The sequence below is a fragment of the Eleginops maclovinus genome, chromosome 12 (genome assembly GCF_036324505.1).
Source record: "Eleginops maclovinus isolate JMC-PN-2008 ecotype Puerto Natales chromosome 12, JC_Emac_rtc_rv5, whole genome shotgun sequence".
In the NCBI taxonomy this organism is placed as follows: Eukaryota; Metazoa; Chordata; class Actinopteri; order Perciformes; family Eleginopidae; genus Eleginops; species Eleginops maclovinus.
Window position 1 is genome coordinate 25,504,461 of NC_086360.1, and position 23,148 is coordinate 25,527,608.

General features: G+C 42.3%; 3 protein-coding genes across 3 annotated transcripts; 1 reads left to right on the plus strand and 2 right to left on the minus strand.

The window, feature by feature from the left end:
• Positions 1–2,786: 2,786 nt before the first annotated feature.
• On the plus strand, positions 2,787–4,441 carry LOC134873212 (uncharacterized). Its single transcript, XM_063896676.1, has 3 exons — positions 2,787–3,296; positions 3,786–4,001; positions 4,177–4,441. The coding sequence occupies exons 1-3, from the start codon at positions 3,049–3,051 to the stop codon at positions 4,334–4,336; spliced, it is 624 nt and encodes a 207-aa protein (XP_063752746.1). The 5' UTR covers positions 2,787–3,048; the 3' UTR covers positions 4,337–4,441.
• A 285-nt stretch (positions 4,442–4,726) lies between these two features.
• LOC134873213 (uncharacterized) lies at positions 4,727–9,342 on the minus strand. The gene is made up of 9 exons (XM_063896677.1): positions 8,652–9,342; positions 8,273–8,350; positions 7,713–7,818; positions 6,678–7,414; positions 6,361–6,544; positions 5,833–6,090; positions 5,561–5,732; positions 5,081–5,229; positions 4,727–4,964 (listed from the first exon to the last, which is right to left on the minus strand). The coding sequence occupies exons 1-9, from the start codon at positions 9,030–9,032 to the stop codon at positions 4,777–4,779; spliced, it is 2,253 nt and encodes a 750-aa protein (XP_063752747.1). The 5' UTR covers positions 9,033–9,342; the 3' UTR covers positions 4,727–4,776.
• Positions 9,343–12,318: 2,976 nt separating this feature from the next.
• Positions 12,319–18,763, minus strand: neff1 (neuronal intermediate filament family member 1). Its single transcript, XM_063896678.1, has 4 exons — positions 17,925–18,763; positions 15,193–15,510; positions 14,658–14,782; positions 12,319–13,941 (listed from the first exon to the last, which is right to left on the minus strand). The coding sequence occupies exons 1-4, from the start codon at positions 18,681–18,683 to the stop codon at positions 13,599–13,601; spliced, it is 1,545 nt and encodes a 514-aa protein (XP_063752748.1). The 5' UTR covers positions 18,684–18,763; the 3' UTR covers positions 12,319–13,598.
• Positions 18,764–23,148: the final 4,385 nt, after the last annotated feature.

The following is a 23,148-nucleotide window of genomic DNA, read 5'->3' on the forward strand; positions in this document are numbered from 1 at the left end:
GAAGGGGGTTGATCACTGCAGCCCAAATACAACAGGTCAATATGTTCAGACATCACACTGTAGGTGTTCTCTGTCTAGGTGACCTGTGATGAGTCGTGTCATTAATAAGGATAAACTAATAATAAAAAGAAAACCACAAGATATACAAATATAATAACATCAAGAGTCACAATACTACTGGCCTAGAGTTCTTTCATCTTTGGCTTTTCAGAATCTCTTTCTAAGACCAATCTTACTGGGTTAAATGTAACGGTCGTTTATCGGTCTTTTTTCTCCACATCTATACGTCTTCTTTAAAGCACTGCTTTTAGTATGTGTAGTTTTATAACGATGTCTATCATATATGTGTAAGCTACGACTTTAGATAAAGGCACTAATGTTTTATGAACTTACAATGCCTTGTCTTTTTGTTTTTAATGCATTGCTAATCTTACCTGTAGTTATCACAGCTGGTGCACTCTGAATCATGACTCAGTAGGTTTTTATACAGCATCCTGAAGGAGAGACTTAATGAACCTCGAAAAATCATATGACATTTTTTATAGTCATCTCTTCTGTTTCCCTTTGTAAAGCACTTTGAATTTGGAAGTTAACAGTCACATTTAGGCATCTCACCTGTATGACATTATGGAATTCATCATGTTTTCCTTTCACCTTCCACATTCCTGCACTTCTTCATGAAACAGAATTGCAGTTTTTGTCATTAATAACCAGAAAGCAATTAAGATTTTTTTCAGTTTGGCTGTCCTTTCTGTAAGAACGTTGCAGGCACTGAACCTTGATATATGTTTAAAATCTTCACATTTTAACTTCTATTCTATCATTATTCCTTGCTTTTGTTTCTCATTGTGCTCATACACCAATGAATGATTTACTCTTATACATTTTGTACCACTTGCATCATTGAAAACATTGGAATCCAGTGTGACTAATGCTTTTATTCAAGGTGTATTCATTCACTATCCAACATTGAAATCTAAAAGATTGTTTCTTTTTAAATGAAGCCATGACTCAGCCAAAAAAAGAATAGGGGGACATTATCATGACAACAAGAGTCCACCCACCCGAAGATTATGACTGCAGTGCTTTTGACTCTGTTCTGACGGGAGGGGTGGGGGGCACTTCATCCTTGCTGCAGTGTGATGCCTCAGACTTCCTGCACACTGCACATGTATACTGCTACCGTACCGTAGAGTCCTGTAACACTGTGACTGTCCTTTTAGAGGGGGCACATGTTTCGGCTCTCCGGGGCTCTGTGTGTGACGCGCAGTTTTTGGCCGGGAGTCCTCAGCAGATCCTCCAGAACCGCAGGGCTCTGGGACATCTGCAATGCAGAAGTCTATATATAGATGTGGAGTTACTGAGAGAAAGAGAGAGAGGTAAGGAGGGGAGACGGAGAGAGGTGTGGGGGGGAGACAGAGAGAGGAATGACAGAAGAGGGAGACAATGTATGAAAAAAGTGAACTGAAAATTACTTTTGATTTCATTTAGATGACATTCAAAACATTCAAACAACAACTTACAATAAGTGCAATCAACCAGGAGGATGGAAACTCCCAACAGATAGAATCCTGCAAGCTTCAAATATGGAAAATGTTTGTGTGCTACATACAGATATTAGATTTGTGAGGGTACATTCGTCCCTCTTAACTGATAAAGTTACATCAAAAATACATTATCGACATTAAAGTGTCCATATTATGCTATTTTGGGGATTTCCCTTTCCTGCAGTGTGTTCCATAAGTTTGTGTGCATGTTAAAGACTAAAATCCCAAAGGCCCCTCCACAGGGAGTTTCTCCCCCCCTGCCTGAAACGCCTCCATTGGACGCCCTTCCTTTACTTCGAAAACATAGTGAAATCACTATAAAACACTCTCTCTTCTACTGGCTAGTGCGCCAACGCATTGTACGTGTGACTAAGGGGCGGAACATATCTAAGCTGTTGACCAATCACAACAGAGCCGGCCAGCTAACCAATCAGAGCAGACCGGGCTCTGGTTTCAGACAGAGGGTGAAAAGAGGTGCTGAAGCACAGGCAGTATGAGAAACTTAAAGAGCTTTTTGAACATTAAAGCATGGAGACATGTCCCAGTAGAGACACAAAATACCATGAACCTGAAAATGAGCGTATTATGTCCTGTTAAAAGCAGCTCAATGTGAATGTATACCGAGCTATAGGGTCATCAGAGTGCAGCTGTATAACTTTCCTAGCTCATACAAAGTACATTTCCATGTTTTGCTCAATTAAAACTGTGATCCTACTCAAAAAAGTTACTCAAAACCACAGAAAAACTGCCTGCAAGTGTCCACTAAGGATGTCAGGACTTGCAGAAGGCAAGGTCACAGTGAAGTGTTTCAGTGTTTAACTCACTTAAAAAAGAGGAAATGTAATTACATGCTTGTGGATCCCAGCCACAGGGAAGGGTAGTGGTGGTTAAATGCTGAGGTTGAGTATTTATGGCTTCATCTGGAAGGGTCTCAGAGGGCAGAAGAGGAAGAGGAGGAGGAGGGCAGTTGAATTATGTATGCACCTCAACAACAACAGGATCTGCTGACAGCAGCGGTACGGCCAAATCAAGGACGACTCCGCGGCCCTGCAGAGCCGTGGGATTGATCAGAGTCTTGAATTTTCAATAAATCTGCCCTCTGACACGCTCCCTGTCTGACGCGCTATCTCAGAGGAACATGCCGAGTCATAACTCTCCTTGTGTCACGGCCGGAAAGATAAAGCATCCATCACACTGCATGCAGAGAGAGGAGGGCTCGGGCAGCACCAGGGGCTTAAAGACCTCATGACACGTGGAAAATAAAGTAATATACATACACACATTGAAAGTACACATACAAAATAGTCACTTGAAGTTGGTTTTAATCATTATGATAGAGAAATTGAGTTTGTACGGCCTTTTAAAAGTGCGATTTTTGCGATCTGCTACCGACCTTCCTATTAGTCAGTCACATGACCTATGACGTACACTCCGGAACGGCTCCTTGGTCAAGACACTATCCCACCTGTCACTCACGACTATCCTGACACCTGTCAACAACATGGATTCTGACAACTCCGATTCATCCTCGGATCCTGACACATTTTTCGAAGTGGCAGAGTCCGACCCAATGCTGGAGGACAATGTGAGGGGCGTTATGCCCTATAGATACGAGCCATACTTGGATGAGTTGGAGCCACAGGGTTCTACGGAAAGTTCGGATGGCGAGGCAGAAGGCGCTGTTGGTGGTGCTGCTGTGGCAGACGGTCGGATGCCTATGGATTTTGGCAGACTACAGCACGTGGAATGGTAACTTCCTTCTTGTTCACTTTTCTGACAATGAACACTCCGTAAGATATTGTACTTTGTAATATCCACCACAACCAGCGTTTGCACCAGCGAGCATGTGTGTGTGCAGTCTGCCTCCTCACCTCCCAGAATTAGCCAAATAGTCACCATTACTAGCCTACAGATCGCAAAGGGCCATTGTTGTTTCCCGGTGCTTGTCATAGTCTTAATCTTTATTTAGTTATGTTATTTTTTTTGAGAGCGATGAAAATACCAATTAGGTCTACTATATTAGTTTGCCCTGCGTCATACTCATACAGTAGCCTATGCTATAACCCAGTAGTAGCCTATGCTATAACCTAGCTCCTGACCAGTGGCCATCCTTCCGCGATTAGGCTAGTTCTACGTCGGCTTTTCACGCGAATCAACCCATGACATTGACACTTTGTAAAGTTCTGTGACAATTGTAAGATTGTTTCAAGCCCCTTGCCTTTATCTGTTATATTTTAGGTGTTCTTGTGGGAGATGTGAGCCAATGCCACTGGTAGTGGAGTCGGTGTGCTGCCGCGAACAGTCAAGAGTGTGCGAGAGGAGAGAGGAGGAGGGAGCAGACACCCGCTGCATCACAGAACATTCTGGCTTTGAGCCAGTTTGTCTGAATCTGCATGTTCTGCGCACCGCACATTTCCACTATCGGCAAGAATACGGGGATGTAGAGGGAAACGAGTGAGTATACAATCCTATTGTAAAATCATTTGTATGGACTAGTAGGAATTGTATGATTTGATATCACCAATGACGTAAATGTATGCGTAAAACGAACTGTCATGTAGGTTACAGTAGGCCTAGGCCTACATCTAAAACACCTGTGTTTTTCTTCTGATTTTCTTTCAACTTTTAGGTGGAAGAGGTACACTGGATACAGACAGTTTGTGCGATGGTGCTACGAGTACCTGGGAAGACATGTCAGGGTCCCCATACCTTCCTGTGTGGTGTGGTGTATCCGGAGAACTTTTCCCTCCATTGATTACAGGGGGTTCCAGGACACCAACAGCCCGTGATGATACATGTATGCTGTTAACTTGTTAATTTTGTTTTTTTAGTTTAAATACATGAGTTTGTAAATACATGAAAATGAATGTCAATACATGATACCTCTGGCTTCACATGAATGTGTCTTCATTTTTACAACTTACAACAGCTTACAACAAATAGGCCTAGCAAATCAATTTACACCTTCACCATGGAAGGGTAGCTGATATTTTTGATCATACGGTGTCTAAGATGTGCTGTACTTCAGGGACAATGCAATACAAGCCCACATGGATAAGGGGGAAAACTGTAGCAACACAGACATACTACACACCCTGTAATGACACTTTTCAGAACACCAAGTTGAGGATGGAGCAGGAGGTTCCCAACACAGTAAATCAAAGCACTCACGGCAAAGATGAAATTAAGTTTGTGTTTATTCCATTCAGTCCGGTTCTCATGTGTACATTTAGGTGTTATTTGTAATGCTAAAGCGGGTCATATGTGCATTGACTGCTGCCCTCTTATCCGGCTTTTCGAATGATGCATTGAGTGGCTCTGTAACAGGGGACGGGTCTGGGATGTCAAAGTCATCACCGTTGTAGTCCTCACCTCGACACATGGCCTCCACCATCCGCATCAGCTCTTCAGCATAGCCTGTTGCAGAGGAATATGGGACAAGGTTCAAATTAATCCAACCATAGATATGACACACGACTATGTACATCTCAAAATACAAATCATATCTGCAATCAACTTTCTATTATGCTTACCAAAAGATGGCTCCTGTAAGACTTTCCTCACAATGTAGCCGCCCTTCTTATACTTTGGATACCGCAGGTTGAACATCATCTCGCCATCGTGTCTGCTCCGCTGCTCCCTGTTGGCATTCTCGTTGAAATGCAAAGCAGCCAGGATCCCTCTAAGAACAGAACACAAACAGAATAATCAGGAACAAGATGACCATTCTTAACAGCGAAACATAAACAAGTCAACCCAAAAGAGCCCATGTTACCCCTCTATTTATCAGGTTGCACTGCCTAACAGTGGCTGCCCAAACCAGGCACAAGGCCCTGACCCTTGCCTACAAAACCACTTCAGGACATGTACATTTCCTGTGCACTGCAAATGTTGCAAGCTGTGATTTTGTCCTCGATTGTAAGTCGCTCTGGATAAAAGCGTCTGGCAAGTGTAATGTAATAGAATGTAATAATGTCCTAAAAGAATGTTTCACGGAATATTTCTTTGATTACCTGCTCTCCATCCCTTTGTATGAAAAGTGGCACATCTTTGGCGCAAAGTGGGTAATCACGCTATGGAATGCTTCGAGGTAGGATGTCTGGTGTGACGGGGACAGGCGTTGTATATCTGCACACAGCCTCTTGTTCCGGATGATCTTCTCCACTTCAATAGACACCTTCGTATCTGAAGAACATTGTACAAAATACATGTAAATTATGCAACATGATGCAACATGATACTGTGATCACAATCTCTGTAAAATAAACATTAGGAGTATACTAACGACAACTCAGCCACGGTTTACGCTGTTCCCTGCCTTCCAGGACTCCGTGCGCACAAGAAGAGAACAGTCCCTCGAACCCGGTGTGCCTGTTGTGGATGTGATCGATGACTGATGTCCATTTGTCCACCACAAGTTGTCCACTGCCAGGAGGCGTCGAGACCACGGACCAGTACAGATGGTTTATAATACTTCCCACCCAGGGTTTGAGGTCCTGGCAACCTCTAGTTTGTCCAAGGCTCTGCAGCTTCTTCTTGACACCTGAGTAAACATGTGTAGATGAATAAATAAATAGAAATCTAATGTACTGCTTGAAGGTCTTGACTCCAAGGGCATAACTAAAACCCTTTTTAGATACATGAACAGCCTGTAATAGCCTGAAATAGGCCCTGTCCTCCACACACACAAGGATTTCACACATAAAATTTGTCCAAACCCAAAAAATCATATCTTTCAAAAAGGAATGTCAAGGTAGTGCTTCAAGTCTCTCTTAAAAATTACATTAAACAGGTTTAAACATGTTGCACTTACTCTTGGCTACATGCCATATGTCAAACTGGTGCGTGATGTCTGGATGGTCCTCTCTAATCATCATGTTGATGCCTATGTGTCTGTCTGTCACGAGAGTTCCGACATCCACAAAGCCCTGGACTTTCTCAAGGGATCGCTGCAGTCCCACTTTCTCCATGTGGTAGGACCCTCCAACCTCATTGCTCTAAAACATAAAAAGCAGGAGATTTTGATGAGCATAACATTGACTAGTATAAAATTGTCCTTACTACGACAGAAGAGTGTGTTTTCTATACTGGGCAGGACTCACATAGAGGCATAATACATCTGAAATGTACCTGTACAAGTTGTACGTCAATAACAGCTGTTTTCCGGAGCTCCATTGTTGAGTAGGTGCCGTACTTAGCGCAATGCCCTGGGGTGTCGGCACGCCCGTCACCACCACACACGATGGGTTCCCCTTCTGCCTGTAGCAGACAGAGCATGGCAAACTGCTGCTCGCCCCAAACTCGCTTCACAGCTTTGAAAAGCACCTGGTCCTGATGTCTGAAGAACGATCTTTCCGACATCACAGCAACGCCCAATCTGGATAGGACACGCAGCACCTTGGTGACAGTGGCCCCACTGAAGAGAATGGCAGCGGACAACAACACATTCCCAGCTGCTGTTCTGCCGAAGAAAGGTTGACTGTTCCATAGTCCTTGGTTCCCACATCCCCCGCACTGGATGGTGACCTGCAACTGTGTTCCTACTTCTTTACACTGCCAGGACAGTGACCTGCTCCCACAAAGTCCACAGCTGCACCATGTTGACAACAGCGTCACCAGGCATTCCCAGAACACAAGAAAAACGCTACCTGCTGGCGCCTCAGGTGGCGGCACTGGTGGAGTATTGTGTTCAGGACTCTCTTCAGCTGAATCATCAGAGGACGGCAGCTTGTAGTCGGGATCATCTGTCGACATGTTGTCATCTGAGTCAGAGCCACAAGAGGTTGAGTTGTCGGTGTTGTGAAAGCAAAAGCAGTCATCCTCAGTCTGAGTCCCAACAGTGACCATTGATGTAGTAGCCTGCACACCTGGGGAAAAAACAATGTTTAGTATATAGAAATCAGTGTCAGCTTGAAGGAAATCTTCATTCAATACACACAACTTTTTGTGAAGCTTGCTCGCACTAGTAAATTTGTAGATTGTAAAATAGTCTTTTCCTAAGACAGATAGTTTTTCCAACATTCTTGTGTAGATGTGAAAATAGATGTTTGACATAGAAAAGGATTGTCATTAGTGATGTATCTATCTACACAAGATGCAATGCTGAAAAGACCCGTTTCCCCGGACATCTGTTTGGCTAAAATACGTACATAAATGATAAAATACCTTTAGTCCGTCCCCTTCCTTTGAACTGCATAGCCACCGTCCTTGTTGGTGGCCTCAGACACACTTGAACGGAAAAGTCACTGTGCTGATCTTCTGTTGAATTCACCTGAATAAATAAGTAAGTAAATAAATAAATGTGTGTATACATATGTGTGTGTGTGTAAAAGTTAAAAAAAAAACTAAAAAATAGAGTTTCCTTCCAACACAGGTAACCTAGTAAAAAGTAGACCAGTGTATTTGTCTTACAATCAGCTGATTCTGCACTGGTTGAATTGAGTTTGTGGTGGGTCCTTGTTAGGTTTTTAGTGTTTTTCAGTAATGACAGTCCATCTATCTAGTTAGGTACAATGGAGTAAATGGTGTAACGGTTATGTTATATGTGCTACTGTTGTAATTACACCACAAAAGTACTTTTACTTTTAACACCTCTGGAGATGGTGAGGGTGAAGGTCTGAGAGAGGGGGCACTGGCACTTGATATACTGTAATGCTGTGTGTAGTTAGTCAAATAAAATCTTTAGTCAGTAACTTAGTTGACCTGAACGCTTTCCGAAAACTTACATCAGTAGATGGGTCCCCGTCAGGAAAGTCATCGCTTTCCTCTTCAGCAACATACTCAGACTGGCATTCCTGTAGTACCTGAAACATAAATAAATAAATCACAAGATTTAGCGTGAGTTGGAGGGGGAAAAAAAACGCTACCGCAAACCTAAAACAAACACTTGAGACTTGACTTTTTGCTAACACTCTGAGGTGAACTTAGCTGAATAGCTAAAGCACTTAGCACTAGTAGCCAGCTGAGCTGAAGTGTTCAGAGCTAGCGCCAACTTCAACTATGAAGAACCACCGCAAGCTGTTTACACAGTGCCAAACACTCATTCCTTTGCATTTCATTTCCCTTCCATTATTAAAATATAGTCCAAAATAAGAAGGTACGTACCTCCAATCTCTGCCTTTTCTCCAGAGCATGAGACCTCCGGCTCTTGACGTCGCCGTTCGCCCCCGGGGCTAACCTCGAGCTTGTCCCTCGATGAAATATACGCGGAACCGAATTGGGCAGCAAAACCTTCTTCAGACGAACATCAATACCAAGCTGCTCCTTCAGAGCGGGGATCGAGTCGTAGCACTCCTCTTCAAAATGCGCTGAGCAAAGTACAGACGACGAGCTTGGCTTCCATACTGTTCCTTTCGGACCAGCTCTTGTCCTACAAACTTGTTGCGTCCAGAGTTCACACAAAGCAGGGTCTTTCGGAAACCGATGAAGGGTAAAACCGTTCTCCCTGGTGTTTGAACAATACGCTGCAACACACCGCTCAGGCATGTTCTCAACAAAAATATTAAGAACAAAACTTTAAAGATGCTAAAACTGCGAGTACGACTTACTGTGACTAGAAATGATCAAGGTCAAGGGTGGCAGCAGGTGCAATCAGGTCTAAAAGCGTTCCGGAGCATACGTCATCTTTATGTTGGAACGTTGTCAAGACACTGGCCTGTGGATTTCAGTGGCTTGCGTACAAATTTCGAAAATAACAGAGAACCGGGCATATTTATCACAATTATGTATTTCAAATCGAAAATAAAAGTTATTTTAGACTAAATAAAAAAAGGTAGTCTCTAGGTGTCATGAGGTCTTTAAACACTAAGAAAATACAAGAAACTTCATTGATTTACAATTATGGATGAATTAGGAGTGAGATGAAGGATTATTTTGGAATGTAACTGTGGCATTTAGAGTACATTAACCTCATAGTTAAGACAATGGATTTAAAAATGTATACTATTAGCACTGAATTGAACATGTGCTGATGTCCGGTAGGTTGTGATGACTTGAAAAAATAAAGGAGGCCCTGTTTTTAATGCTCCAAAAGAATTAGTTCCTGAGATGTTGTATAAAGAAAACTATCTTTGAAGTCCTTACTCGAAAATTACACTGACAACAAAACTGTGTACAGCACGATTGTTCATTTGAATGATGCATTGTCTAAAAGAATTGGTGGAAATATGATGCTAGGCTAAATATGCTAGATGTCATTCAGCTTAACTCAGCTTATCTTGTAAACAGGGATAAGGTAACTGGATCTGTTTAAAGATAACAAAGTAGGTGATGAAGCCCATTAATCACCAGATGATTAACAGATTTAACCTGTTAAAAAAGTAAATATAAAACCAAAAGCTTGTAGTTTTACAGATTGTAACACAGTGGACTCTTCTAGGACAGTTCAAGCTACGAGAAACATACAGTAGCAACAAGCTACAAACACTTTTCAATGTGCAGGGACGAAAAGTTACAAACCAATGTCTGAAACTTGTTCTATTTTTGTGAGATCTGAGCGGAGGAATATTCAGTTGGTCGCAATCTGCAGTCTCCCACTAGATGCCACTTTATGCTAGCCAGACTTCAACGTGAATTGTCTGGCAATCCCCCAATAACATTCCCTTAATGATAAAACCACAACTGGGTTTTATAACGCTTGGCCAGAACCCGGCCATTTGTTCTGCTGGCTGCAGCTTCATATTGGGGACAGATTTATATTTTAAAAGATGCAAATGTGCAGTTAAATGGCATCTCTATTCTTATGAAGTATTACGGTGATCCATCTCAAGTAGCATTTATTACATCTTATTGGTTGTCCCAAGCAATGTGCAAAGGACCATTTCCTTTACTTATCAAGCTGCCACATTTCTTAACTCATCCCATTGCAAGGTTTTGATGCTCTTACTGTAAATCATCATCATTGGCATGTTTACTGTTGCACACGTGGCATCATGATTTCTCCACAAACGTGATGTAAAGTCCTGAAGGCGTCTGCAGACTTTACTGCCTCTGCCATTTGTAAAGGTATTTTAAAGCATACCATATTTAAATGTATGTTCTGTCACGCCATGTTTTACTAAATGCATTCATATATTTATTTTCCTGTAGTTCTTGAGTCCAAAATATTCGTCTTTGCTACTTTTCTCCTGCTTTTCTGACAGTATTATTGATCGTCTGTTAGTGCTGATAATGTTTTTGCCACTGTGCTGATTCTCCAACCCCACACACACACACACACACACACACACACACACACACACACACACACACACACACACACACACACACACACACACACACACACACACACACCAGACTACAGTGTGTGTGTTCGGCTGTGATGAAGTTCTTGCTGGTGACAGCTGTGCTGGAGGGCCAGCGTCGGCAGCTGCCATCCATCTTAACCGACCCCATCCTTCACCTTTAAGTAGAGACAGGCAGAGGCTGAGAGGAGCTGCACACCCTGCAGACATTATGCAGCTCTGCTCTGTTAATGAAAAGGTTCCCACTTGTGACGGGACGGTTTGTATTACTTCCTGTGGTGGGGGGGGGGGGGGGGGGGGGGGGGGGGGGGGGTATAGGAATGAGTTGACACTTCCTCCAATAACAATGCTGTCAGGTTGAATTGGACCAAAGCTGACATTTCCCAGTAGGAAAAGCACATGTGCATCCTAGAAAATTCAGAGAAATGTGTGACTGAAACTTGGGTGCGCGTTCCGATGCTAAGTATTAATAGCATTAGTTGTATTGTTAAAGTGCAACAAAGAATATCCAGAAATACAAAAACAAAAGCATACACGATGTAATACTGTTCAAATCAGAATACACTTTAAACGATCCATTTTATCTTGTTTTCCCAGGCTTTTAAGAAAAAGCTAGAAAACTTGATTGATTAGGGCCACATGAGGAAGGGGTTAGAATAATGAGAAAATAATGGGACATTTTTAAAAGTCGAAACTTAGAAAAAAAGTCAGGATTTAAAAAAAATGCAGATTTAATAATTTAATTTTAATAAAAATAATCTGAGTATTTTTTAAAGTCGACATTTAGAAAAATGTCCAGAAATTTGAAAAAAAAAAGCAGATTTTTTCACGAAAAAAATGATAATTTAAAAATGATAATCTGACTGATTTAGTAACAAAATGTCAGAAGTTTGAAAAGAAAATAGACATGGAAAAAGATTTTTTTCAAGAGGATGATTAGGGCCACATGAGGAAGGAGTTACAATAATGAGAAAATAGTGGGACGTTTTTAAAGTCGAAATTTAGACAAAAGTCACACATTTGAAAAAACGTCAGAATTTTTTAGGAAAAACTGATAATTTTGAAAAAATGGTATTTCATTTTTCATCGACATTTTTTTTTTTAAGTCAGATTTTTTGGGAAAAAAGTGATAATTGGAGAAATATGACAAAGACCTTCTTCTTTAATAGAAAACTATCGGACAATGACACCAAACCATTGAAATGACATAACATCAGTGAAAAAGCAGGAACTAAGGCGGTGGTGGTGAAGTCCGTAGTAAAGTCAAATGCTGTAATGTGTTGGACGGCGAAGGGTTCCTTCTTCTCACCTTTTACATTTTTAGTCCTATTTAATTTCTAATCTGAGAGTAAATTGTAGATCATTTCAGATGTTGCTTCATATGTCACATTAAAAACTAGGGAGGATTTGTAACATACTGTATATCTTAACATTTTCTGTGCACTGCAGCACTGGAAGTATATACTCTTTACAAATCCTTAATATGATGATTCAAGACACAGAGATGTGGCGAATATTTGGTTAATAAATGTCTTTATTTGGCATTGAGAGGAATATCACTGCATGAGATAGCAGCATGTCTACAGTCACAGTTGTACAGCAGAGGTCTGGAGGGTCAGCACTCCTCAGCCTCCCCAGAAACAAGTGAGATGAACTGGGGGGAAACCTGTTTTATTTTCACTTTCAGACATGGTTAAGGCAATCTTTTTTATATTTCAACACACAACAAGCAAAAAATCTATCCCATCCAGCAGATATTCAAGCTCAAAGTGTCAGGCCATGCATTCATGCCCGTTGGTTGATTCATTTGTCAAAAAATAAAGCGGAGGAGGAGGAGGAGAAATTATCTTGATTTACAGCAAAGTGATAAGGAAGGGGTTATGGTTAAAATAGCCCTTAAATACTACTCTTTACCAAGCGACATCTGCCACTTCACTGAGGGCTGTCAGTGTCACCTTCAGCTGCCTGACACCCGCAGCCTCATCTCCACCTTCGTTCCTTTATCTAGCGAAATTAAACAAAAGCACCACTACATTCACATGAGGAGAAATAAAAAAGGGCTTGGACATAACTACTAAGACTCTGACAGGGGGCTAATTGACAAATGAATCAATCAAAGAATCAAAAATATGTATATTTATACAGCGTCGATTTAAATTCTACATTCCCTGGTGTAGAAGCTGCAGGAAATACCCTGCAACCTCTTACAACACATTCGTATATATACAGTTTTCATGAGCTCCCATTTGCCGTTATTGCCGTGCTGTGAATTAAAGAAAAGGCTTGGATGGTGAGTGGTACATTTCGGTGTTACGTGGTGGGATGAGTAATTGAAGAGTAATTGAAGAGTGACAACATTCACCTTGCTGTGTTTATGTGCGGAAGCGGGTTTTTTCCTGTGAAGGAGGAATGAGCTGGTACAGCTGTGATACAATCTTTTACTTCAGTACTCCCCAACTTTTATATGTAAAAATTAAATAGCACCGTAAAAGTTGGACTGGCTGTGCGTTTATCTCAAAGTCTGTGTGCTGACTAGAAGGTTTTTTGATTGCTCTTACTGTAAATAATCATTGTAAATGGCACATTTACTGTGGAGGAAAACCATTCATGTAGCATCATGCTAGCTTGAAAATCATGATGACCTCTTCTGCCATTTGTAATACTTCTACCTTTTTCCGTCTAATAGCTTTTGTACTACTCACGTCTGAATTACAGAGCAAACAGAGACAGAAAATCTAGGAGGGTGTGATGCATCTGGAGCGTGATGAAGAGTGTGATGTGTTTTTGGGAATGATGGAGATCTAGCAGTTTAGCTCTTGGTGTTCTTGTTGGCGGGGCCCTCCTTCTTCTTCTCCTTTTCCTTCTGCTTGTCTTCCTCCTCTTCTTCTTCCTCGTCCTCTCCCTCACCATCATCTCCCTCCTCTCCCTCATCCTCATTCTCCTCTCCCTCCTCTCCCTCTCCTTCTGCCTCTGCCTCTTCCTCTTCGTCTTCGGCCTCCTCCTCTTCCTCCTCCTCGGGCTTGGCTTCGGACTTCCTGTAGGATCCGAGGTTGTAGCTTCGGGCCGACATGTAGGAGAAGCCTGGGTATCCGGACTGAACCATGGCGCCGCTCACAGTGCTGAGGCGGCACTCTTCACCCTCCAGCAGCTTCCTGTATAGACAGAACCAAAAAAAAAGACTCATCCTTTTAGTTTGAAGAAGAGATCAAAAAGATATATTTCTAGTAATACATCTTGCTGTGTATGCCCTGAGATGATGTCGACCTCTACTCTGGTGTCATTGCTATAATTATCTCAGTGTGTCTCTCCTGAGGGATCAGATGTCACCGCGGTCTCAGTGGCAACACCCCGGATGTCTGTTTTGGTTTATTTTCCCAGAACACAATCCCAGATAGATTATTGTAATGTCATCTATCCGATTACAGCATACATTTATTTTGTTGATAGTTTACTGAATGAATAGGACTTGTGGAGAGACTTGCAACAAGGATCCAGGGACTTGCCATTTAAACAAGTCTAGACAACACTGCAAAAAGTCTTAGTATTCATTTTAATTCCCATGAGGAAAGTCATTTCTGTAACATCAAAGCCCCTATTAAAGTTTTCAAAGGAGGCTTTGAATGTCTACTGTGATTTTATGATGTGGTCAACCAGTGAATAATCAGATTAAATGAGTTAGTCTGTTTTGAATTAAATCTATGTTTTTAGCCACAGAGAGCCAACAGATCCTTGTATTGAAAATACTGTTTTTGAAAGAATAAACATTAACAAATATAAATTAAAGCAAAATACTTCAGGTGATATTAGATTGTGAATGTTGTTGAGGAAGCTTTGCACAACAAAGCTTCAGGCGAGTCTAATTACTGACCTGTAGGCCGCGATCTCGATGTCCAGAGCCATCTTGACGTTCAGCAGGTCCTGGTACTCACGCAGGTGACGGGACATCTCTCCCTTGGTGCTGCGCAGGGCAGACTCCAGCTGCTGGATGGTTTCCTACACACACACACACACACACACACACACACACACACCAAACACATACACATACACACACACACACACACACACACACACACACACACACACACACACACACACACACACCGTCAGACACTCAGTCCACTGTGTCCTTGAGACTTGCTGCACATTTACACGTCTGATATGTGATAGTCAGTCTGTGATAGAGGACCACATTTGTGAGTTGCCTTTTATCCTACTTTTTGACTTATACTCCTGATGTACCTTTTTTTGTGCTATACAAATAAACATTATTGTTCATATTTTCCTTGTTTATGGTATTGATTCATCTTTTGCCAGATTTTTGATTTTTTAGTCTGCACACCAGCCAGATCTCCATCCCCTGAAATAAAAGGTAATCAAATGTTAAACACTTGAACACATACCTGCATATCTCCCATCTCATTGTTATGACGGTCTTCCATCTCCGCGATCTGCCTCTCCAGGGCCTCGTTGTGGCCCCTGAGGGCCTCGATCTCCAGGGTGCGGGCCTGCACCTGTCTGCGGTACTCGCTCAGCTCCTCCTTGGAGTGCTTCACAGCTTCCTGGTTGCGAGCAGCAGCCTCCGTCACGCTGGCAAACTTGGAGCGGTACCAGTCCTCGGACTGGGCCTGGTTCCTGGCCGACAGAGTCTCGTACTGAGCCCGGATGTCCTTCAGGGCCGCCGTCAGATCCGGCTGCTTCATGTCCATCTCCACCGACACCTGGATGAAGAACAGAGGTGTTTATTAACAATGTGAAGGCTCATTATTAGGAGGTTTGACAACAGGAGATGTAACTATAAATAAATGCAGTTCCACAATAAACCTCCAATTTTACTGATCAACAAACCCTCTCATTCTAAGGGAATGCTTTGATACATATCATCAGCTTTAAGGGTCTGAATTTCACTGTGTGAAACTGATCTGTGTGCTTAAGTGATGATAAAAAGTTAAACAAATAATAATTCCCTCAACTTCCCACGCCCTTATTTTGAAATTCTGAACAGTCAGGGGGTTCTGTCTTGATTTTATATTCATAAAAAGGATTGGATTGTTTTCCATTAGAATGTCTAAAGGAGCCCAGTCATAAAACTGTCACCATCAGCCATATTTCAATTTCTTTTTGGGAGTTGATAAAAGATAACTGATTGTGTTTAATGGGCAGATGATAAAGTTATATTGGGCCCCTGAATTTAATCAAAACCATTTATTAGCAGACTGTCTGGAAGATGTACTAGATATGATACAGTGAAAACGGCACAATGCTTTATCGTCCTACGTTTACTGAGTGCCTATATATTTGAAGTAGATTTCTTTCTTCATAAATTGGGAACTTGACTTTTTTGTAAGAAACTGTAACACACTGGTTTCTACAATTTTCTCAAGGATGTCAAATATAAGTAGACCGATCACCACAGTGATGTTATGTGTTAATGCTCAACAATCAGACACCGCTGTGAAGTTGATGAACTTATGTGCCAGAGGAAGAACGATCCAATCAGCCTTTTTATAACTTCCATAAATGATGTAGTGTGTTTGTGTGAATGTCATTTGTTGACTTAAATGCCAGTGAAGAAAACAAATGTCTATTTTATGCAAATCTAATGGGCAATGAAAGTGATCTCAATCTGAATCTCTTATAATATGCAAATTCAGAAATAAACAAACAATCTAACTGTGTTAAAATGATGTAATGTACGACCGTCTGCAGCTAAATGCTCAGCACTCTTCTTCTGGTGACATGTACGTAAATGTATAAGGTGTGTGTTGATGCTGCAGGCCTGATGAATGGACTGCTGACTCGGGCTTCTCTGCAGGATAAAGCTGTGCTGTCAGGAGCTTACATGGCAGTAAAATTCCCTGCAGGCAGGAGGAGAAACCCTGGAGAAATCTACCCATCAGGCATCTCTCCACTGTATGACTTACTAACTTAGCGCCACTGCACATGGAAAGGAAATGATTTATGCTTAAAGTTGCAGTAAAAGCTGCTGCCTTCATTCACTTCAATGTCTTTAGACCTGTAACGTGATATATTACATAACAGCTCCTTTCAGAAAAGGATGTTACTGATGGTTTTGTTAATTAGTGCAACTTCAGATCAAGCCAACCTAAAGTTTTGTTTATCAAACAGTGACATTATTTCACTGTGATGCTGAAAATGTGTCTCACAAACAACTGCTGGTGGGGGTCCCGCATGCTGCTGCCCCTTGGGACGACCACACCCCTGTATAATGCGCTTTTTCTCCCGCATTTTTCTCCCTCCCTCCCCCTCCACCCCATTTTCCTCGCCTCCTCTAAAGTAAATCGCCACTATTTACATTTGCAACATGTTACTTACATAATATCCTAAAAGGGAACACAGCTTTACTCACAGTTTTAAATTACAACCCGGCATTAAAGACGTGTAAAAAAAAGTCTTAATTTTTGCTAAAAACCTCCTAAAGTTTGCTCGGTGGTGCGCGTGGGACGCTGCAGGGACGCTCGGGAGGAGGGGGAGCAGCTCGTGGTGTTAAAACGGAACTGCAGTGCCATCAATTACAGAGTGCGCAATATGCAGCAAGTCGTTAATACACATACACAGTAACAGACTACTATGAGAATGGGTGGGCGACTGCCAAGCAGAAGGTTACCGGTTCGATCCCCAGCCCATGCACTCGATATGTCAAAGTGTCCTTGGGAAAGACATTTAACCTTTAAATTGCTGCCGTATGAAATGCAAGTGAGTTGCTTTCTCAAATTGCTTAACATAACACGACACAATATAAGCAGCAAAAAGTTGTATTTTTGCCCTGCCTATTTGACTTACATTATACATCTTTTTTATGCAGTGACGTTTGGCAGCTTTATAATGGGAATCTTTGAAGACATATAACCTATTAAAGTTGAACAGTTTCCTGCAGATATATTAAAGAAGAATGCAGGTCTATGGTTTAATGTTTTCTTATAGGAATCATATCGTGTTATTATGGAAAACTTGTAATAGCTTCCCATACAGTTTACATTTTAAAAGTGGCCAGCAGCACTTGTTAGTTAGCAGTGTTTTTGCCGCGTGACATTGAAAACGAATCTGACCTAAAGCACTACCTGTCAGAGTGTGTCTGCACTTGAACAAAGTGTGTGTGAGTGTTGGGGGGTACCTGAGTGGCCTGCAGAGAAGCCTGCAGCTCCTGCAGCTCCTCCTCGTGCACTCTCCTGAGGAACGAGATCTCGTCCAGCAGTGACTCCACTCTCTTCTCCAACTCCAGGCGCGAGATGGTGGCGTCGTCCACGTCCTTCCGGTATCCCTTCAGGGTGTTCTCCGCCTCCTCACGCAGCTTCGTCTCCTCATCCAGCTTCTCCCTAACACGATCCAGAGTGTCGTTCATCTGCTCGCACTCCACGTGCATCTGGCTCTTCTCGTGGGTCAGCTCCTCTACGCGCGCCCTCAGCTCGCGGATCTCCTGCTCGTAGAGCTCGTGCAGGCGGGACGGCTCGTTGTGGCGCTGCCGCAGCATGGTGACCTCGGTCTCGAGCACCTTGTTCTGCTGCTCCAGGCTGTGCACCTTCTCGATGAAGGACACGAAGCGGTCGTTGAGTCCCTGCAGCTGCTCCTTCTCGTTGGTGCGCACGATCTTCAGCTCGTTGGTGACCGCGGTGGACTGCGTCAGGTCCATGGAGGAGTCCTGCATGGAGGAGAAGCCTCGGCCCGGAGCGGCGCCAGTCCTGCGGTAGCTGGAGGAGGAGATCATGTTGGGGGAGCCGTAGGTGCGGTGGCCGCTGCTGCTGCGGTACCCGGCAGAGGAATGCAGGCGGGACGGGCTGCTGCTGCTGCCCATACCGACGCGTCCGGACCGGGGTGCATCTCCGAAGATCTTCCGATAGGAGCTGCTGCTTTGGAAGTCGTTGGAGTAACTCATGTTGACTTGATGGTGTCCGGCTTAACTGCTGGTGAAAGAGAGAGAGAGAGTGGAGTAGAGGAGTGTGTGAGAGGAAAGTGAGATGCGAGTGAGGTCCGGCGGGGCAGGTGCTTTTATAGTGAAGGAGCCGGCGCATCATTTGACGCAGGGACAACAGGAGATGAGGGGAAACCTGCAAGCTTTAGCAGAAAGCCACCACCCTCTTGGGAGACACGAAGTCACTCATGCAGCTCCTCTTTTTTGTCATGTAGCTCATGCATCAACACACAATAAATATAAATGAAGTGCTGTATATAAAGGCTTTGACTTCAGAGCTTATACCACTTTTAATAAGTCATTAACATCATGATACAATATTTTATCATATGCCCAGTATGATCCCATTGGACTGTCTCATGTTACTTCAGACCATGCTGTCCACTGTCATTGCAGTTTTTTCTTTGCTGTCCCAGCAGAACGGCAAATGGGATCGATGCGTAAAGCTGTGTGCGTGTTGCTGCTGCAGTCTGCATCCTCCCCGACCTCCGCAATATCTGAATACGGGATGAGACTCATTACCTGCTGCTTCTTGCATTCCCTCATCCTCACAACGTGGAAACACCAGGGATGGATTGGTAAAAATGCAAGGAGTTTGAATTGTGACCTCTAGTTTTTCATCGTCAGATTAGAGAACAAACACATGTAATTGTACAGATGAAAACAATGAAGATATGATATTTTTGTTCATGCATTGACACTGTATTGCTCATTTTAAGTCTTTAAAACCCCCCAAAACAGCCCCTATATAAACTCTGTTATACAATACTTCAACTATATTCTCTTAAAATGTGTGTCATTTGTATAAAGGGCACATTTCTTTACTACATTAACATGATAAAACCTATATGTTCTTATCAGAATTAGAAGGTTTAATGCCAAGTTTAATACCACACAAGAGGGATTAAATTACTATATTATATGATTCAAATGTATGACATGTACATCAGAGTGAAACATCTACAAACATCATCCAGGCTATGTTGGTTAAAAAAACAGAAGAAGTAATATGTGCCCTGTGTGCTGTTTAAGTGCTGCAGAGCTGTCGCTGGCCTTGGTCCTGATGCAGGTCGGACCACACCCCACACACACACACACACACACACACACACACACACACACACACACACACACACACACACACACACACACACACACACACACACACACACACACACACACACACAGGACTGCAGCCTCCCACCTCTAAACACCACACACGGCGCCTCTAGTGATGCTGTTCACACTGACAGTCTGCAAAACAATCAGGGATGAAAATGTGCAGCACAGCCTGCTGCTGCCAAGTCATTCTAAATCTCCTCGGACCATTTCTGGCTCTTCCCTCTGCAATCGGACTAAAGGGAAGACAAAATTAAAAGCCGTTTTAACTGTATGCAACGCTTCTTTTGAGGAGAACTCGTTTTTGTTTCGTTTTTACAGCAAGGTCCTTTTACTTGGACTTATTGGGAGAAACTAAAGGCAAGAACATCCAAATATTGAGTCTTTATTTGACAAACTTTGTGTATTTGCCTCTGCAGATTTCTCTTAAATGTACCAAAATATATCATAGTATATATATTTAAACATAACAATACAGAAAATGTGTGATACCCAAATAAATTGTCCCCCATGTTATTTAGTTTTGAATTCTTATCTTTGAACACATCATGGAGTGTTGATATGTTACAGTGGTCCCATCTCTTTTATAAAAGATTGGGAAGTGTACAATTAGGTTGAATAATGTCATTATATATTATGCAATTACATATTTTGGTACTTAGTAAGCAATGTAAACAATGTCAGTACAGTAGATGAGATTTGAAGGAGTGTTTATAGTTTGACTTCCACACATGAACCACTAGAGGATGTTAAAGCATTAGGAAACAAAATCCACACCCTCACTCACATTACCACTTTCCTGCCATTTGCTTTTTGACTCATTAGCCAGTTTATTAGAAACACCCAGCTTAAAAAAGCACTGTCTGATACAACAGCCCTGCAGTAATTGTATTCTGAAAATCACTGGGTATAATGTGGACATGCAGTGATGCAGTTTTCAGCCTCTAAAAAGTGGGAATTTGCTCATTTCTGTCTGTTTCATAAACTAATGTGAATAGATTTGGGTTTTGGATTGATAGAACAAAACTTCTCAAGACATATTTTCTTGGACTTTGAGAAACTGAGACATTTTTCCCTGTTATCCCACAGTTTGTAGAGCACATTTGAACCACACTGCACATTTAAAACGTAGGACAGACGTTGAACATTAGCTTTAAAATCTCTGTGCAGCATATTAATGGTCAAATGGTCAAATAAAATAACCTTTTTCATTCAACTGAAACCATTAATATAGAAGATAATCAGTCAGTTACAGTTTCAAGGATGTTTGGCTGCAGGCATGTCTGTGTGTGTATCGGTGTGTGTGTGTGTGTGTGTGTGTGGGTGTGGATGACTCAGCAAGGAAACGACAGACGGACAGAACCCCCAGTTTTTCTGATGATTTACAGCTTTAGTTAAGTTGATGCTTTAGATTAATAACAGAATATATAATCAACAACACATGTCTCATTAAAGGTTAAGGTAACACCCCAACGAGCCCTTGGTGAAATTCAAAAGCTACCCGTCAGTATATATAGCACAATAAAATAACATTCAGTTTGATAGACCGGTGCAGTTTGCATGTTTCTGCATCAAGTAACATGATAATGATAATGTTTATGAACAAACAACACAACAGATGGCAGCTTTGAGCACTCTCTACATCTTCCTTTGCATGCAGACAGTGCCACTGCTTGGATTGTTGCAGGAATTACTTTTTGGTTTCAACATTCAACAGGAAGAGGGCGCTGTTCTTCAAGCAGAGACAGACAGGGAGCTTTGTGTCAGTGGGAAATGATGAGAGGAATGCAATGTAACATACCTTAATATACCTTCCCATTATTGAAGGGGAAAACACAAGGCAACAACAAAGGCTGCTCAGTTTATTTCAGATTCAGGCTCACAAGCATGGCTCACTTTGGCACTCAAATTAAACAGATTTTAGAGAAACTGCTGGTGAGAAAACCCTCTTTCTGTAATTTCAAATTCCTTTTTGAAATCAAAGCATGGAAACATGTCACAGCAGAGGCAGTAAACACTAATATGATCCTGAATATGAGCATAATGTTTCTTATGCTGCATTATTTCATTGAGAGAAAGTACTTTTGGGCCAAAGTATATCAAAGACTGACACAGAAGTTGTAGTACCACTGTTTGGCCACTATATCAATTTGCTTCAAAGCTCAGCTCACTTCCTGGGGGCTTGGTCCCCTCCATCTCCACTTAACATAGAGACCCTAACCCTCCATCAGCCTGCTTCTCTAACCTTTCTGCTACTGCACAAGCACAACCTACACCCAAACACATTATCCTCACTGTGGTTTCTCCTAATAGTCTTGTGAACACTTAAGCTTGCTGCAGCTGAGTCTGAAGTAGGTTTGTGAGTGAATATCATACTCTGTTTCCACCAAAGCTATTGTGTGTATACAGGTTTTCTAAATATGAGGGAGTGTGCCGAAGTAGGAGGTGGACTCCTTCCAATTGCATTTTCAGCCAAGAACATTGACTTTGTTGGAGACTTTTATGCAGGATTTGCTATCTGATCTGATCCAAACGTTAACCATCTCAAGATTGTTTTGCACATTTGGAGTTACCAACTACATGCAACAGAAAATTCCCATCACTGCCACGTTTGTCCCTGGAATAAATAGGGTTTCAACATTGCCCACTTAAGACGAAGTCCAGATGTTTCAGGTTTTTCTTCAGTGGGTAAGAGGCTTTAGATACCTTTCAGTCAGTGTGCTCCACCTGTTATCATGCAGATTGTATACCATACTCAGCTGGCTGCTGCAGGGGAAACATTGTGTTGTGTATCATAATGTTTAGTCCTTGAGAGTCATTATTTCCGTCCTCTCAAATATAATGACATATAACTCAGAAATGTCCACATCTCCCTATACAAACCCCCTCTCCTTTGAAACCCATTTCCCTTTGTAGCTTTGATATGCCAGGTGCTATGCTTCCTGTGAAGAGCTTTACTCTGTGTCACGTACAGGCCACTCAGCTGCCTGCTTTTGTTCTTTCTTGGTTGCACTGATCTTGTCTGATGTGCACTCTTCACTCCCGTCCCCCGGGATCCCTCTTTGCAGCATGCCCACGATCTCCTCCATCTGTTTGCATTATACACACACACACACACACACACACACACACACACACACACACACACACACACACACACACACACACACACACACACACTCAAATATATCTTGATCTGTGATGGAGGACGATCGTGTTGTCATTCAGAATCTTCCTGCACTCAGATGGTGCAGCATTGTTTCTACAGCAGAATTTCTATTGAGGCAAGGAAGTAATTGAGAAGGAACCA